The sequence below is a fragment of the Mauremys mutica genome, chromosome 11 (genome assembly GCF_020497125.1).
Source record: "Mauremys mutica isolate MM-2020 ecotype Southern chromosome 11, ASM2049712v1, whole genome shotgun sequence".
In the NCBI taxonomy this organism is placed as follows: Eukaryota; Metazoa; Chordata; order Testudines; family Geoemydidae; genus Mauremys; species Mauremys mutica.
Window position 1 is genome coordinate 44,602,887 of NC_059082.1, and position 18,882 is coordinate 44,621,768.

Consider the following 18,882-nt stretch of genomic DNA (forward strand, 5'->3'; position numbering starts at 1 on the left):
TTATTTGTCCAATCTTCCACTTCTTGTAAGCTGTTCTTTTGTGTTTAAGACGAACAAGGATTTCACTGTTAAGCCAAGCTGGTCGCCTGCCATATTTACTTTTCTTCCTACACATCGGGATGGTTTGTTCCTGCAACCTCAATAAGGTTTCTTTGAAATATAGCCAGCTTTCCTCGACTCCTTTCCCCGTCATGTTATTCTCCCAGGGGATCCCACCCATCAGTTCCCTGAGGGAGTCGAAGTCTGCTTTTCTGAAGTCCAGGGTCTCTGTTCTACTGCTTTCCCTTTTCCCTTGTGTCAGGATCCTGAACTCGACCATCTCATGGTCACTGCCTCCCAGGTTCCCATCCATTATTGCTTCCTCTACTATTTCTTCCCTGTTTGTGAGCAGCAGGTAAAGAAGAGCTTTTCCCCTAGTTGGTTCCTCCAGCACTTGCACCAGGAAATTGTCCCCTACACTTTCCAGAAACTTCCTAGATTGTCTGTGCACTGCTGTATTGCTCTCCCAGCAGATATCGGGGTGATTAAAGTCACCCATGAGAACCAGGGCCTGTGATCTAGCAACTTCTGTTAGTTGCTGGAAGAAAGCCTCGTCCACCTCATCCCCCTGGTCCGGTGGTCTGTAGCAGACTCCCACCACGACATTACCCTTGTTGTTCATACTTCTAAATTTAATCCAGAGACACTCAGGTTTTTCTGCAGTTTCATACTGGAGCTCTGAGCAGTCATACTGCTCTCTTACGTACAACGCAACTCCCACCTTTTCTGCCCTGCCTGTCCTTCCTGAACAGTTTATATCCATCCATTACAGTACTCCAGTCATGTGAGTTATCCCACCAAGTCTCTGTTATTCCAATTACATCATAATTCCCTGACTGTGCCAGGACTTCTAGTTCTCCCTGCTTGTTCCCCAGGCTTCTTGCATTTGTGTATAGGCACTTAAGATAACCCGCTGATTGTCCCGCTTTCTCGGTCTGAGACAGGAGTCCTCCCCTCTTGCAGTCTCCTGCTTGTGCTTCCTCCCGGTATCCCACTTCCCCACTTACCTCGGGGCTTTGGTCTCCTTCCCCCGTTGAACCTAGTTTAAAGCCCTCCTCACTAGGTTAGCCAGCCTGCTTGCAAAGATGCTCTTACCTCTCTTCGTGAGGTGGAGCCCATCTCTGCCTAGCAATCCTTCTTCTTGGAAGACCATCCCATTGTCAAAGAATCCAAACCCTTCTCTCCGACACCATCTGCGTAGCCATTCGTTGATTTCCACGATTCGACGGTCTCTACCCTGGCCTTTTCCTGCCACAGGGAGGATAGATGAGAATACCACTTGCACCTCAAACTCCTTTATCCTTCTTCCCAGAGCCACGTAGTCTGCAGTGATACGCTCAAGGTCATTCTTGGCAGTATCATTGGTGCCCATGTGGAGAAGCAGGAAGGGGTAGCGATCCGAGGGCTTGATGAGTCTCGGCAGTCTCTCCGTCACATCGTGAATCCTAGCCCCTGGCAAGCAGCACACCTCTCGGTTTTCCCGGTCAGGGCGGCAGATAGAGGACTCAGTCCCCCTGAGGAGAGAGTCCCCGACCACCACCACCCTCCTCCTCCTCCTCTTGGGAGTGGTGGTCGTGGAACCCCCATCCCTAGGACAGTGCATCTCATGCCTTCCAATCAGTGGAGTCTCCTTCTGCTCTGTTCCCTCAGATTTATCATCCACTCCACTCTCTGCGCTAGTACCTGCGGAGAGAACATGAAAACGGTTGCTCACCTGTATCTGTGTTACTGGTACACGGACATTTCTGGTACTCTTTCCTCTTCTGGAAGTCACATGCCACCAATTTTCCTCGCTGGCCTGTGCAGTCTGTGAGGGAGCTCTGGCCCTCTGGGCAAGGCAGAACCACAAACAGTCTTAAGCCCTCAGCCACCTGGCTGGGGCAGACAACACACAGGGCTTTCTGGCCTAGGAGTGAATAGGCTGCTACCCAAGGGGTGGGGGCTGGCAGCAGGTGGTAGGGGAACCCAGGCCCACCCAACTTCACCAGGTCCCAGCCCAGGGCCTTAACAGAGGCTGAGTGTTCCACCACTGAGTCAGTGGGGAATCCAGACAACACACTGACTCACACTCCAGCAGCAGAACTGGACTAGAGTCTGGTCCCTCTGGACTATTTCCTACCACAGTCTGGGTGTAGGGTCCCATGGTTCAAAGATCTCATCTCCTCAGGGTATTCAGCTACTGGTAGCTCTGGCAGCAACTTGGGGTCCTCATCTGCCTCTCCTGATGGCAAGGTGGCGGGGCTAGGCTAGGCTCTTGTAAGGGCATTTGCTCCCTAGAAGAGACCTCCACTTTCCTGTGGCTCAGCAGGAACTGACATCCAGGACTCTCCTTTTCTATTTTCTGTCCCTCCCAGGTACTTCCAGTGAGCAGGGGTGGGGTGGATTTGGCTCTGCCCATGCAGGGGAGGGACGTCACTCTGTCTCATTACATAAACTTAAACAGCGATACAAATTATACTCAGAGCATTTTCTCCACCACTGAAGTGCAGCTAACTCTGGGGTGGAAGGCAACAACTGCTTAACTATGCATATTCACACTAAATGGTGGGTTCAGGAGGGTCTGAAATGAAGAATAACTTAATAAATTGAAACTGTAAGGAAAATTTAGGAATGGAAAATGTAATTACCATGTAATAATAATACCAGAGTCATAATTTGGCCTGGATTCTATGGCTAATACCTCTGCTCTTCTCTGTAGTGCCGTTATACTTTTAGTGGCCAGAAGTGGTCAGAACTTGGTTTGTATCCTCTAACAGAGTCTACATTCCTGCTGTCATCATTAAACCAATGTCCCAGAGAGGGCCCTTAATTGCACTCTGGGACATTGGTTTAATAATGACAGAAGGAATGTGCTTCTTACTTCCCCCCAGAAATACTTGCAGCAGCCTGCTTTATTTTTTGGCAATCTCTGATTTAGGTAATTGCCCACGCCTCACCAGGCTTAGATGGTGAGAGCTCTGATTAGTCTTTGGTGGTCTGGCTGCAGGCAGAGTGCTACTTGTCAGGAAATCACATTTGCAGCCATGGATGCTATTAGTTAAACATTCATGGTCTTTATGTTGGCCAGTATTGCATTAGTAATGCAGTGAACCATCAACTTTCCAAAAATTTTAAAGCGATAAAATGAAGTGGAATATGCCTTAATATTTCAGCATCAACTTATCGCAGACTGAAAATTTTCCCTTTAAGATGCAGATAGATAGTGGAATGTGCAAAAGTAAAACCATATTGCTTACATTTCCTGGTTCCATATTTGCACTGGGAAACAGCTTTGACTATTTGATAAAATGTTTCTGGTGTAGCTCCTTTGGAGTAAATGAAGATGAAATTAATAGGCAGGAGGTTTAAAACAAACAAAAGGAAGCATTTCTTCACACAATGCACAGTCAACCTGTGGAACTCTTTGCCAATCAGTGGTTATTAGCCAGGATGGGCAGGGATGGTGTCCCTAGCCTCTGTTTGCCAGGAGCTGGGAATGGGTGATGGGATGGATCACTTGATGATTACCTGTTCTGTTCATAACCTCTGAAACACCTGGCTTTGGCCACTGTCGGAAGACAGGATACTGGGCTAGATGGACCTTTGGTCTGACCCAATATGGCCGTTCTTATGTTCTTATACAGCAAGGAGAAATTTAATCAACCTTGTGTTTATAGTTGGCGCAGTGATCCAATAACTATCCCTATTTTGTTTTGACTACAATAAATACAAATGTAATTAAAAACAAAATTGTTTGGTGGGATGCACACAAAAATTAATTTCTCCTTTTGGCTTTAAACAGAATGAATGCCGCATGTTTCGTATTCAGTTTGGTGGAGATTCAAAAGAGCAGGCGCTGGAACACTGCTATAATTGTGTGCAGAAACTTGCAGATTATGTAACAGTTCAGGTAACAGATGAGCAAAGCCAAGAGCTGCACCAAGGTCATAGTCAGCTGGCTAACAGTGAAAGTCGAGTGAAGGACTTTGAACAAAACACATCGATGCTGCATGGAGTAAGCCGGAAGAGTGTGTGTGTGTGTGTGAAACTGAGAAAAATAATGGTTGCCTTCTTTAAGTGCCATGTCCATACTCCTTTAGGCCAGTGGTTTTCAACCTTTTTTCATTTGAGGACCCCTACAAATTTCAAATGGAGGTGCGAACCCCTTTGGAAATTTTAGACAGATGTCCATGGACCACAGGATGAAAACCACTGCTTTAGGCCCACAGCTTAGATGTGTAGTCTAATAAGAATATGGTCCTTGTGTGGTTGTTGGGTATGAGAGATCACTATTTTAATCCTGTTTCATAATACAAATTTTTGAAAAGAGGCATTTCATCTATGCATTTATTCAGAAACAAACTATGCTATCTGCTAATGTAGTATCTTATTGACAAGCAGACCGATATCAAGATAAATCCTTTATTATGAACAAGAACTACGTATAGCAATGAGGTGACAAATTTCCTACTACTCTATGTAGCTGCAGACTGTGACTCCCCTATCCTGGGCTTCTTTGTTTCTGCCCAGCAGGAAATATGTCACATGACACTTTTTGATACTGTCTCACATGACCTTCTCATAAACAGACTAGGGAAATATAGCCTAGATGAACCTATTATAAGGTGGGTGCACCAGTGATTGGGAAAGCATTCTCAGAGTAGTTATTAATGGTTCTGTAGCAAGGCAGTGTGGTCCCCTGCCCCTCCCACCCCCCCCAGAGAGGGACAAGCCCCTCCGGATACCAAAGTATCAGTGTGTTGTGGCCAGGATCCCCACTGACTCAGCAGCAGGCCTTCTGTTGCTGCTAGGGCCCTGGGCAGCATCCCCCCTGCTACTCAATTTGTGGGTGGCAGTGTCCCCCTCTCCCAGGCCCCTCTGAGCCAAGAGCTTGGGCTTGTTTACCTGCCTTTGCTCAGCCCCTGCCTGAGGGCCTGAGCCATTGACTCTCTGCTGCCCCACCCTAACCTAAGACCGGGGCCTGCAAATTACATAAACTGTTGCTCAGCTCCTGCCTGAGGACCTGAGCCCTTGACTCGCTATTCCTGTCGACCACGGGCCAGCACGAATAACTGTCTGTGTTTGCCTTTATTGCTGCCGCGGTGAGAGATTCCCACGGCCAGGCTAATCACCCATCAACAACTGGAAGGAAGTAGCGACGTGGTGTGGTCCTCTGCCGCCCTGGAGAGGGACAAGCCCCGGCCAAACCCCTCTACAGGTTCACAATCAAACTAGAAGGGCATATCAAGTGAGGTCCTGCAGGGATCTGTCCTGGATCCAGTTCCATTGAATATCTTCATAAATTATTTGAATAATGGCATAGAGACTACACTTATAAAGTTTGCAGATAATACCAAGCAGACGGGTTGCACATGCTTTGGAGAACAGGATTAGAATTCAAAATGATCTTGACGAACTTGAGAGATGGTCTGAAATAAATAGGATGAAATTCAATAAGGAAAAATTCAAAGTATTACACTTAGTAACCAATAATCAGTTACTAAAATACAGAATGGGAAATGACTGCCTTGGAAGGAGTACTGCAGAAAAGGATCTGGGGGTTATAGTGGATCACAAACTAAAAATGAGTCAACAATGTAATACTGTTGCCAAAAAAAAAGTCAACCTCGTTCTGGAATGTGTTGGCAGGAGTGTTGTAAGCAAGACAAGACAAGTAACTCTTCAAGTCTACTCAGCACTGATAAGGTCTCAACTGGATTATTATGTCTAGTTCTGGGCACTACACTTTGAGAAGGCTGTGAACAAACTGGAGAAAGTCCAGAGGAGAGCAAGGAAAATGATAAAGGCTAGAAAACATAACCTATGAGGAAAGATTGAAAAAATTGGGTTTCTTTGGTCTGGAGAAGAGTGAGGGTGGATATGTCAGTGTTCAAGTATGTGTAAAAGGCTGTCACAGAGGAGGGTGATAAATGGTTCTTTTTAACCACTAAAGACAGGACAAGAAGTAATGGGTTTACATTGTAGCAAGGGAGATTTGGGTTAGACATTAGGGAAAACTTCCCAACTGTCACGGTAGTTAAACACTGGAACAAACTATGTAGGGAGGTTGTGGAATTTCTGTCATTGGAGGTTTTTAAGAATGGGTTAAACAAACAACTGTCAGCAGTGCTTAATCTGAGAGGTGTGGCCGCTGGCTGAGTTCCCAGCTCTGAGGGCAGTGCTACTGCCAGCAGCAGTACAGAAGGAAGGATGACATGTTATTTCAGAACTCTTAACAGTGGTGCAGTGCTTGGGTTAACCTGTGTTTAGAGGACAGGATATACCATTTAGTTTATAATGAATCCAACTAGTAGGGTGCTGTGTTCTGTGATTCCAAGACGATGGAATTTGCCACAGAAGTCAGCACTTCTGTAGAATTTCCCTTTTTGCTTCAGCCAGGTGTGCAATATTTTGTTCTGTCTTCCTGCTCTGTCAGGATGTGTGTCTTCTCCAGCTTTATCTATAAAGGGGAGTTAGATTACTGTTCCTTAGAACCAGGTAGTAGGAGTTTGGAAACTTAGACTGGAGTCCCACTTACAGACAGGTGCAAAGTGCAGGAAGTTCTGAGGCAGGCTGCTTAGAGAACTTTCTACAGTAACTCCTCACTTAATGTTGTAGTTATGTTCCTGAAAAATGCAACTTGAAGCAAAACGATGTTAAGAAAATCTAATTTCCCCATAAGAATTAATGTAAATAGGGGCGGTTAGTTCCAGGGAATTTTTTTTTGCCAGACAAAAGGCATTATATACATATACAGTATAAATTTTAAACAATTTTAAACAAGCAATTTAATACAGGTGTAAGTTTTAAACAGTTTTAAAGAAACAATTTAATACTACAATCATCATTGCTGAATGTGAAGCTTGGTTGAGGTGGTGGAGTCAAAGTGGAAGAGGGTGGATTGTCCGGCTGCTCCTCTTGCTCTTCTTGCTGAACTTTACGAACTCGAAAAAAAAACACATATGAGATTGTTGTTTTGATTTTCTTTTTTTTTTCTTGGTAAATTTCTTTATAGAAAGTCATTAGGTGACCAACTCCCCTAATCACTTTGGAGCTGCATTCCCTGTCAGGATTGTCATCACTAAGGATTTGCAAGCCAGCTTCCATCATTTGGAAAGCTTCTGTGAAGGCTGATTCCCAATTCTGGCACTTCAAGTGCAGGAGATGGGGGCCTGGAAGGATTCTAAAAATTAATACTGGCCACTCCAGGCTTGTATTAAACTCCCAAGATACAGCTTTTCTCTGACCTGGATTGGTAAATGCTGCCACTACCCAAGTGCAGAACCCCTTTCAGAGCCCAGGAAGTTGCACTTGGGAATTCCTTCCTGTGGGGTTCCCTTAAGCCCTTTAACCCCCCTTCCACGGAAGAGCTGAGAAAGAAAAACAAAGGAAATCAGCTGTTGCCACCAGCTAATTTAAACAACATGTGCACAAACCTCTTAGACACAGAAATCCAATCCTGTTCTTAAAAAAGTAAAATTTTATTAAAAAAAAAAAAAATACAATTGGAAACTCAGGCATTTGCTAGATTTAAAAAAAAAATCTACGAGCATTAAGCATCAAGAATAGCTTTCTTGAGGTCCAGCTTAAAGGTTACAAGCAAAACAAAAGCACCTGGGGTTAGCACAGAGGAGTCCACAAGACATTAAGAAATAAAAAGAGATAAACCTAATTGCGTTTTCCTAGACATTTCCTGATCTACTTACATATCTGGGGTTTCAAATGAGTAGTTTCCAGGTATGATACCGATGATTTTTTCATACTTGGCCCAAGATTTTTAGAGCATAACTCTGCCCTGTTTGCCTCTCCCCTGGAGAACAACAACAGACAGACAAAAGGGAAGTCTTGTTTCAACTTTAAAAAGTTCTAGCCTTCCCATTGGCTCTTTTGGCCAGGTGCGCACTCACTTCCTTTTACCTATGCATAGCAGTGAGACGTTTTAATTCTTTACAGATAAAGCAATTAGAGAACAGCTACTAAGAGGGATTTTATAGCTACTGGCTAGCTGGGTGTCCATAAAATGGAGCTCCCCCCCCTCATTTATCACAGCTTCAGAAAGACGTTTGGCAGTCAAATTTCAATAGATTGGTTCTTCTTTTACTTATTGGCCCCCTTTTTCCATTGCTCTCGTCACCTCTAGTTCATCAGATCTTCATTGGTTAGCTCTTCTCCGTGTGATTGCATAAGTTGTATAACGTCGGCTTCTTCCACCTCATCAAAACCTGCTTTCTTGGCCAAGCCAAGGAGATCTTTCTTCATAGCGGGGACTAAAATTCCTTTTAAGTCATTGACACATTCAGGCCACAACTTCCCCCACACACCATTCACGCATGCCTGAGTAACTTCAAGTTATTGATGCACTTCAGAATGTTGTAGTCACGCCAAAATTGCCAAATCGTAGGTTTGCCTTTCCCATCGGTGCCTCTGATGAGCTGGTTGAAAGTACGGCGTAAGTAATATGCGTTAAATGCAGTGATGATTCCTTGGTCCCTGGGTTGGATGAGTGACGTGGTGTTAGGTGGCAGAAAGACAACTTTGACGTTTTCGCACAGGGGGTCATCCAGGTTGATTGGATGAGCCAATGCATTATCAATAAGCAATAAAATCTTGAAATCAAGATTTTCCTTGGCACAGTATTCCTTTCATGCAGGAATGGCATAGAGAGTCAGCCATTCTGAAAAAATAGCTCCAGTTATCCATGCCTTCTTATTGGATCACCAAGTGTCCAGAAGGTGTTCCTTTTGAAAATCCCTTGAGAGCGTGTGGTGTTTCAGGTTGGTACACTGTCAGCGATTTCACCTTCATATCTCCGGCAGCATTACCACCTAGAAGCAAGGTTAGACAGTCTTTAGCTGCTTTAAATCCAGGCACTGTCTTTTCCTCTCAGGAAATGTAAGTCCGCTCAGGCATCCTCTTCCATTACAGGCCCGTTTCATCGACATTGAAGACTTGTTTAGGGGAATAGCCACTTTCCTCAATTATTTTCTTGAGATAGTCGGGGACTTTTTTAGCTGCTGCAGTATCAGCATTAGCTGCTTCACTAGACATCTTGATGTTATGCAAGTGGAAGCGCCTCTTGAACCGATCAAACCATCCCCGACTTGCTGTGAAAGTCTCTGTCTGTGATCCTTCACCTTGGTCTCTCTTCAAATTATCATACAAACTTTTTGCCTTAGCTTGTATCACTAGCAAACTTAAAGATATGTTCCGCTGGTTTTGGTCCTCTATCCACAGTGAGAGAAGATGCTCCATGTTTTCCAGCAAACTACTTCTTGATCAACTTATTGTAGTAGCACTAAGTGGTGTTACACACCCAGTACTAGCTCTGATCTTGTCGGCATTATTCCGAATTGTTCTCACAGTGGTCGGAGTAAGACCTAGAGTGATGCCAATGTCTACCGCACGCTCACCTGCATCAAAATGCTTTAAAATGTCTAATTTAGTACCCATACTAATGGTTTTCCTGGTTTTCTTGGTGCTAGTGGTACTGCTACTGCTAGGCACTCCACTATCACTTGCTGGACGTTTTTGACTCATGATGTCTGACTCCAAACAGCGCATGCATGTGCTACTCTTCACTCCCTTCAGCCTGGAGTGGCCAAGGTCATGCAGCATCAGTCAACTATTGCAGGGGAAAGAATTTGGATAACCCATGTCATTCTTCATGGTAATCTGCTCCCCTACTGGAGGTTTAGGCTAGGACTAGTTATGGAGGTTCTTACTTTCTTGCAGGTTCTTACTTTCACAGAAGCCCTGCTGGAGGACCAAAGGCCTGTCTCCCAGGGTGCCGTGGAAAACTGGCCCTGCTGTATCTCCCCTAGTTACCATGCACTCAGCACCCAGGCAACATTGCAGCCAATGTAGTAAGAGGAGGAAAATAACGTTTGCTGCAGGGCTGTGCCCCTCCCTGCTGTGTGCATGCAGGGGCTGAGAGATGCAGCTGGCATTAAAGTGAATGGCAAAGCTCCCGTGGATTTCACAGACTTTCATGGGGTCTGTGCATCTCTATGCTGCTTCTCCCTCTTGATACAGCGAAGCAGGCACTGGAACGCTATTATTGTAACTCGCTTTGGGCAGGCTGCCACCCCCTGTGTTCTGACCCCCCTCCAGCGAAGAGTGGGGAGCAGCTGGAACATTGTTTATTCAGCCGCAAGACAGCAAGGCAGGGCCACTGCTGTGCACCCCCTGCAGCTGCTTTGCAGGCAACTGGTGGCCTCAAGCACTTCGTATAGCGCCCTATTCCCAAGCAGGGCGGCAGCTGGGTCATAAAGCAACAGTGAATCGCTGGGGAAGGAGGAGCGGGAATTAGCGTGCACATGGTGTGTGTTTACAAACATACATACTGAACCATACTGTACTGTAGTAGGGAGGTGCCCCCGCCTTACCCCACACAGTCACAGCCCACTGCAGACAATGAGGCAGGCAAGGAGGCTGAAGGTGTCATTGTAGGCTAGGAAACGACTTCAGCAGCAGCAGCAGCTTCCCCCTACTGTGCACTGACTTTCCCCGGGGTGGGGGGCGCTCAACCCCTGGCTCTGCTCCAGGCCCGCCCACTCCACCCTCTTCCCCCAAACTCCCACCCTTTCCCTGCCTCTTCCCAGCCCCGCTCCACCTCCGCTTCAGAGCACACTGCATCCTTGGAATCTTACCTAGCTCCCTGAGTTTTCTAAAGTCTGCCTTCTTGAAATCCATTATCTTTATTGTGCTGTTTTCCCTCCTACCGTTCCTCTCTACCATTTCATGATCACTTTCACCTAAGCTGCCTTCCACTTTCAAATTCTCAACCAGTTCCTCCCTATTTGTCAAAATCAAATCTAGATCAACCTCTCCCCTACTAGCTTTCTCTACCCTCTGAAATAAAATATTGTCGCCAATACATTCCAAGAACTTGTTGGATAATCTGTGTCCTGCTGTGTTATTTTCCAACAGATGTCTGGGTAGTTGAAGTCCCCAATCACCACCAAGTCCTGTGCTTTCGATGATTTTGTTAGTTACTTAAAAAAAGCATCATCCATAGGTCCCTACCAAACTCATAGCCATGAAAAACGCATCATGGACCATGAACTCTGGTCTCCCCCTGTGAAGTCTTTTGTGCGCTTTTAACCTCCACTATACAGATTTAGTGGGAGGAGACCAGCGTTTCTAAAATTGGGGGTCCTGATCCAAAAGTCAGTTGCAGTGGGGGTTGCAAGGTTATTTTAGGAGGGTCGTGGTATTGCCACCCTTACTTCTGTGTTGCCTTCAACGCTGGGTGGCCAAAGAGTGGCGGCTGTTGGCCAGGTGCCCATGTCTGAAGGCAGCATCCCGTGGTAATACCATACCATACTACCCTTGCTTCTGCCTTCAGAGCTGGGCGGCCAGAGAGAGGTGGCTGCTAACTGAGGGCCCAACTCTGCAGACAGCAGCCTAGAAGTAAGGGTGGTAATACCATACCATGCCATCCTTACTTCTGCGCTGCTGCTGGCAGCAGCTCTGCCTTCAGACCTGGGTTCCCAGCCAGCAGCCACCACTCTGTAGCTGCCCAGCTCTGAAGGCAGCGCAGCCGCCAGCAGGAGCACAGAAGTAAGGGTAGCTGTACTGCAACCCCCCCTACAATAACTTTGCAACCCCTCCAAAACTCCTTTTTGGGTCAGAACCCCTACAATTTCAACACCATGAAATTTCACATTTAAATAGGTGAAATCATGAAATTTACGATTTCTAAAATCCTATGACTGTGAAATTAACCAAAATGGACCATGAATTTGGTAGGGCCTTACTCATCCACTTCTTCTTAGTTACGTGGACCCCTATCATGACATCATCCTGGTTTTTTATCCCTTTTATTCTTACCCAGAGACTTTCAACAAGTCTGTCTCCTATATCCATCTCAACCTCGGTCCAAGTGTATACATTTTTAATATATAAGGCAACACCTCCTCCCTTTTTTCCCTGCCTGTCCTTCCTGAGTAAGCTGTACCCTTCTATACCAATATTCTAGTCATGTGTATTATCCCACCAAGTCTCTGTGATGCCAACTATGTCATAGTTGTGTTTATTAACTAGCATTTCAAGTTCTTCCTGCTTATTCCCCATACTTCTCGCATTAGTACAGTAACTCCTCACTTAACGTTGTAGTTATGTTCCTGAAAAATGCCACTTTAAACTAAACGATGTTAAGCAAATCCAATTTCCCCATAAGAATTAATGTAAATGGGGGCGTTAGGTTCCAGGGAATTTTTTTCACCAGACAAAAGACTATATATATATATATATATATATATACACACACACACACATATATATATATATACAGTATAAATTTTAAACAAACAATTTAATACTGTACACAGCAATGATGATTGTGAAGCTTGGTTGAGGTGGTGGAATCAGACGGTGGAAGAGGGTGGGATATTTCCCAGGGAATGCCTTACTGCTAAATGATGAACTAGAACTTGGCTGAGCCCTCGAGAGTTAACACATTGTTGTTAATGTAGCCTCACACTTTACCAGGCAGCATGAATGGAGGGAGGAGAGACAGCATGGAAGAGAGCAGGGTGGATAAAAAAAATCAATGATTTTAAAAAAAAACACACGATTTTTTTAAATTTAAATCAGATTTTTTTTTTGATAAAATGCTTTTTGAGGAAAAAACCTATCTAAAGATAGTTTTAATTACAATTGATTTTAGCTCAAAGATATCTCATCATGGAATGGGGATTATAAATTCTAATTCTATAGTATGAGACAATCTATTCAGGGGAGGGATAGCTCAGTGGTTTGAGCATTGGCCTGCTAAACCCAGGATTGTGAGCTCAATCCTTGAGGAGGCCACTTAGGGATCTGGGGCAAAATCAGTACTTGGTCCTACTAGTGAAGGCAGGGGGCTGGACTCAATGACCCTTCAGGGTCCCTTCCAGTTCTAGGAGATGGGTATATCTCCATTATTATATTCATGTAATATTTAAGAAAAGTTTTGTAAATTAGTTCCAATGGTTCATGGATTATGGACCCAATCTTAAGGGGTTCCAGGGGCTTCTGTATAGATTATTTAGGGTAATCTTTCTATCTACCCAATGGGACTCAGTGCTCAGTCTAGAAGATACCATCAGAGATGCTTAGTTTTGCAGTTCTCAAACTCTGGATTTGTGTCTCCAGAGATAACATGCTTGTTAACAGCAAAAATATTTTAAATAAATAAATAAATACTATATAGAGGTGAGAAATAACAGACTTCAACCCTATTGTCCCTCTGCAAATTTGTGTACACAGAGCCAATCCCTTACCTCTCTCTAAAAGTGAAAAGTTTCAAAAAGTTCAATGAATAGAAGATTGTTGGGGCAGAATAGATCTGGACAAGGAGAAGAAGTCTGGAGATAAATGTGAGAAGGGAAGGACAGGCAGTAGAAACAAAAGTTAAACTGTTTGAGCAGCATATACCCGAGGTCATGAGGTCTCTCTGAGTGTCGCCTTCATTGATTTGAGATCTACCATACCATTCTCTCACTAGAAGGGAAAAACCTATAATGGCAGCAGGCCGTAAAAGAGACTCAGTTTGAGAATATTTTAATGAAGTTCCTCTACCTGTGGGTAAGACAGGCATGCGTGCAAAATGCAAACAGTGCAACAAAGAAATTCAAGCCCTAGTTGCCCGAATGAAACATCATCATGAGAAGTGTTCCTTCTCGGGAGGAAGCTGCGTTGAAGATGATGAAAGGAACATGTCTGAACATTCAGGATCTTCCGGTTGGTAAACTTTTTTATTTCATACTTCTTTCTTAAGGACTGCCTGTCTTCCTTCTGGACTATTCTTGAATTCTCATGTTTGAGCAAAAACTATAGTTGTTACTCTATGGTACTATCATTTCAGATGAAGTTGTGATAAAAAATAGCTAAAATAGGCAGATCTTCCTTTTACAATTTCACCTTTAAAGTAGTACTGAGTGCCAGTGAATGCAATCAGTACTACTAAATGAGTAGTATGGTAATAATAATGAAATAACTGCATTGACTTATTTTGTTTAGAAGAATCCATCCTCAACATAAGGGATTCTGAAGACTATCCACCTTCAAGATCACCATCATTTTCTATAATTTCGGAGTTATCTGCCAATGATAGTGTTTCAGTCACATCATGTATGTCACATAGCCACAGTATATCACCTGTATCAAAAAGAAAAAAAAATCTCCATAATCCAGAAACAACCATAGATAAGTTTGTGATAAGAACCAACAAATTACAAAAAGAGGTAATTGATGAAAAAATTGCCCAGTTTGTTTATGCAACAGATTCTCCTTTACGTATGATTGAGAACCCACACTTCATTAACATGGTTCAGTCATTAAGACCAGGATACAGTCCACCCAACAGAGCAGATGTTGCAAGCAAATTGCTGGATAAAGTGTATGAAAGAGAAATTGAGCAGTGTGCAAAAGGTCTAGAGGGTAAAATTGTTAACCTGAGTCTTGATGCGTGAAGCAATGTCCACAATGATCCTGTTGTATGTGCTTGTGTGACAACAGAAGGGAATGTCTTCCTTACAGAAACAATTGATACCTCAGGAAATACACCCACAGAATACTTACAAGAAGTAGCAGTAAAAGCTATAACAAACTGTGGAAAAATTGGTCACAGATGCTGCTGCAAATGTATCCAAGATGAGAAGAAATTATTTAGAAGAGAGTGAAGAGAGTCCCAAGCTAATAACATGCCCTTGCCGTGCTCATTTGATGAGCCTCCTAGCCAAAGACTTCAGTGTTCCAGAAATAAAGGCTAATGTTGTTGAAATTGCAAAATACTTCCGTAACAACCACTTTGCAGCAGCTGCTCTGAAAAAAGTGGAAGGAACCAAGCTAACTCTCCCACAAGACGTGCGATGGAACTCAGTAGTGGACTGTTTTGAGCACTATATCAAGAACTGGCCTAATCGGATGACAGTTTGTGAAAAAATACATGACACCGTCACAGCCAAAGTTCTCAACATTGGGCTTAAGAGAAATGTTGAACACCTGCTGAGTACCCTGAAGCCTATTTCTGTAGCCTTGAACAAAATGCAGGGAAATAGCTGTTTTATTGCTGATGCTGCTGAGATTTGGAAGGAACTGAATGATCTTAAAAAAGAGAAATATGCAATGACAGAGTTAAATTACAAGCATTAAAAATACAAATGGGACAAGCACTATCTCCAGCTCATTTTCTTGCAAATATTCTCAATACTTGGTACCAGGGTCAGACCTTAACTGCTGAAGAAGAGGAGTTGGTTATGACATGGGCATCCAGCAATCATCCCTCCATAATGCCAACTATAATAAACTTCAGAGCTAAGGGTGAACCATTCAATAAATATATGTTTGTTGATGATGTTTTAAAGAAAGTCACACCAGTGAACTGGTGGAAGTCACTTAAGCACTTTGATTCAGAGACTGTTGAAGTGATAATCTCACTTTTAACAGCAATAGCTTCTTCTGCCGGTGTAGCAAGAATAGCTTCTTCCTTTGGACTAATTCATTCCAAATTGAGAAATCATTTGGGACCTGAAAAAGCAAAAAAGCTTGTTTTTCTTTTCCAGATTATGAACAAACAGGAAAGTGAAGGTGATGACAACTGAGTTAGCTGCAGAAGCCAATATTTTAAGTTTCTCATGTTGACCTGGCTGTCAATTTAATTTTTGGTTTTTTTTTTTTAATATTTCATTTAACTATTTTGGTTAAAAACAATTTTAGCAAAAACAAACCTGGTTTTAGAAAACTTGAATGTTTAACTAAATTAAAACATCATATGCTTGTTTTGTTAAAATCTTGTATGTTTTCTGTTGAAGAAAGAAATGCAGAATACATAATGTTGTTTTAGTTAAATAAAACAATTTAAATGTCTGTCTGGTGATGTTCTCCTAATACAGCATGGCAAAAAAATCCTCAAAATATTAATGATTAATCTGTTGAATTGGGGATAGTTCACCTCCCAGTGACTTCATAAATATCTGCTTCAGTTACCTTTGGTAAATGAAATAACCAATCATTCATTTTCTGATATAGCTGTAAAACTAATCTGAAAAGTTTTCAAAATAAATCACCTTAAAAATGTATAGTTTGTACCTTCTAAAAATGAAACCTATACCTATCTCTGAGTTGTGAAGAATATGTATTAAGGTTTAAATATATGGAGATATGCCTATCTCATGGAACTGGAAGGGACCCTGAAAAGTCATTGAGTCCAGCCCCCTGCCTTCACTAGCAGGACCAAGTACTGTTTTTTGCCCCAGATCCCTAAGTGCCCCCTCCCCTCAAGGATTGAACTCACAATCCTGGGTTTGGCAGGCTATCCCTCCCCCCCCTTAGAACAATGAACAAGAACGCACTTTTATGTAGAAATCCATGATTAAATTGAGTCTTCCTGACTAGTGATTTAAATCATGATTAAGAGATTTAAATCAAATCCACGAGTGATGTTTGCTTTTTTTGCTACGGTGTTACACTGTTGACTCATATTTAGCTTATGGTCCACTATGACCCCCAGATTCCTTTCTGCCGTACTCCTTCCTAGGCAGTCATTTCCCATTTTGTATATGTGCAACTGATTGTTCCTTCCTAAGCAGAATACTTTTCATTTGTCCTTATTGCACTGATTGAACTGATCCTTATTAATTTAAATTCTGTTTTGATCCTTTCCAGCCAAGTCACATTATAGATAAGCCTCCAGCCCAGTCATGGAGAAGCTTTCCAGAGAGACAGAGATCCGTGACAGAGCTAGCACAGGTAGAGTCAAACACTGTCCTATGACAAGACACTGCATTTCTCTGGCAAGGAGAGACAGTTTGTGGTAGGCTGGGTGATATTACATTTTTCCTATGTTGATGATGTACCAGGTTGTTCAGTGAAACAGTAACCTGCAGACATCAAGACAGAAGCACACAAAGACCATATATTGAGAAAAGGGCAGGACCTTGTGTGTCTGCTGTTGAGTAGCCATGGACTTGCCTGCACAACCTGAGCTTTCACTGTAATTAACATTCAGGCCCTAATGGCTAGAAAGAAAACTTGCCCAAATATTAGATGCACTTAACCCAATCTAGTGTGCTGAGACAAATTCCAATTTTTACTTATCAGCTGTGGGCTGGTGTATAAATTCAGGAACACATACTAACCTTGATCCAGAACTGCGGCTGTTATCAATGGAAAGTTTAAAGAACAAGGTAGAATGGCATGTATATGTTAACTATATTTTGTTATTGGTTGAGTACCTTATCACATTCAGTATCAGTAAGAAACATGGCACTATTATTCTTGGCCCTTGTTTCTCTGTCTTCCCTCTACGGTTTCTTCCTAGTAATAACTCCCAATTCCCTGTGGGCTTCACTTCTGCCCTTTTACCCTATTTCTACTGCTCATGTGAAGGGCCGTAGAATAGTAAAACTTTCCCTAGAAGTCATTGGCTTTAGAGTTGATAGTTCAGTGACATTAATAGGAGCCTAGGAGTTCACCCTTCTCAAAGCTATTGATTCCCATAGACATCAATGCATGGGTTAGTGTCTGTTCATGTTTGGAAGGTTGTTTTTGCAACCACGAACCCTAATTTTTTTTTTTTTTTAAAGAGAGTGGAGATTTTGCATTAGGTGAATGGCATATGGGCCTCAAATATGTCACAGCATAGATCTAGCACACAGGCTGTTCCTCACCTAGGTACTGGTCTGTTTGCAAACTATAGAATACAGTACTTCCATCAATGCTAAAGTCTAATGCTAATTTGTCAGCTGTAGTATCAGAGGGAAGAATGTGGCCACTGGCCACTCCTTAAGATGACAGTTGGGAGCAGGCCACTGATTCTTCCTCAATGTCAATCTCAGTTACAGCCATGAATTCCGAAAGCAGAATGGAGTCTGCTGTGGAAGTTGCCTTGATGTGGTAGATTAGAGGCTCACCAAGAGCAGTAGATGTGTTGTAGACAGCTATATATGCCTGTGCAGCACGGGGTGGAGGCAAGCTGAGGGTCAGCTCTATTGCATGGCTCTGAACTCCAATGCACCAGACACACTCTCCTCTGACCATCTTCTCCCCCTCACCAGCTCCTGCATGACACTCTTAGTAACTACATGGGCTCCCAAAATAGTCTAAAACACAGACTAAACTTTTAAAAAAGAAATATATCATCCTACTCTAATCACACGCGTGTCTGAGATTTATAATACCTGCTCCAGGTCAAAGCTTTTTGGTAGCAGGGCAGTAGCAATTAATGAGACTTTTCTCGTTACATACACAGTAGTTACACACTGCAGCCATTACTACAATTGCTAGAACTTTTAGATGGCTCTTACTTGACTATACCAGGTAATGGTCTCCCTTTTGGAACAACAACTGTTTTTCTATGTCCATCCAGATTGTATCAAGCAGTCAAATAATCCTTTACTGGTTTGTATGCCTTCGAGTCAGCTGTTAACATATAATGAGGTTCCTCACCTTTGGCACTTTGGGCCACATGGCTGCTGACCAGCAAGACCTTTCCAGTTTTTGGCTTTGTTTTCCAACTCTACTGCATTTCACAGAATGTAGAGTCTCCTGTTCAGCCACTTTATTTTGCTCTGGACTTAGACTTCGGAAAGGCCTCTTTCAGTGTGTGTACTTTGAGATCGTCACATCTGCTGAAATGTGGTAGTTGTTGCCACAAATTGACCAGGTGGGGTGTTTTGTGCTAGCAGCCTTTATCTCAGAGGTTTGAGTCTTAGAATTAGGAAAAAATCTGCTCTCTCTCACACTAGGAGCACAAGACCAGAGAATGAGAATACTGCAGCAGTGAACATTCTTTGGGGAATCCTTCCCATGGAAAAACAAAGATTTAGTTGTTTTTTTAAACCCCTTGAAATGAAGCAGTTTCTTATTTAAAAGTTATAG

General features: G+C 43.1%; 2 protein-coding genes across 7 annotated transcripts in view; one reads left to right on the forward strand and one right to left on the reverse strand.

Annotated features, from left to right (window-relative positions):
* Nucleotides 1-18,882, forward strand: part of REC114 (REC114 meiotic recombination protein) — a 133,227-nt gene that overhangs the window by 61,255 nt on the left and 53,090 nt on the right. For 4 of the 6 annotated variants that reach the window (XM_044979786.1, XM_044979787.1, XM_044979785.1 and 1 more), the window contains exons 4-5: nucleotides 3,821-4,033; nucleotides 16,669-16,752. In XM_044979786.1, coding sequence (XP_044835721.1) covers nucleotides 3,821-4,033; nucleotides 16,669-16,752 — 297 coding nt within the window. The remainder of the gene's footprint in view (nucleotides 1-3,820; nucleotides 4,034-16,668; nucleotides 16,753-18,882) is intronic. The other 2 variants (XR_006572452.1, XR_006572451.1) reach the window with 2 other exon arrangements.
* NPTN (neuroplastin) overlaps nucleotides 4,778-18,882 on the reverse strand; it is a 129,488-nt gene continuing 115,383 nt past the window's right edge. Inside the window, exon 8 of the mRNA XM_044979789.1 lies at nucleotides 4,778-5,447. The gene's annotated coding sequence lies outside the window, so the exon portion shown is untranslated. The remainder of the gene's footprint in view (nucleotides 5,448-18,882) is intronic.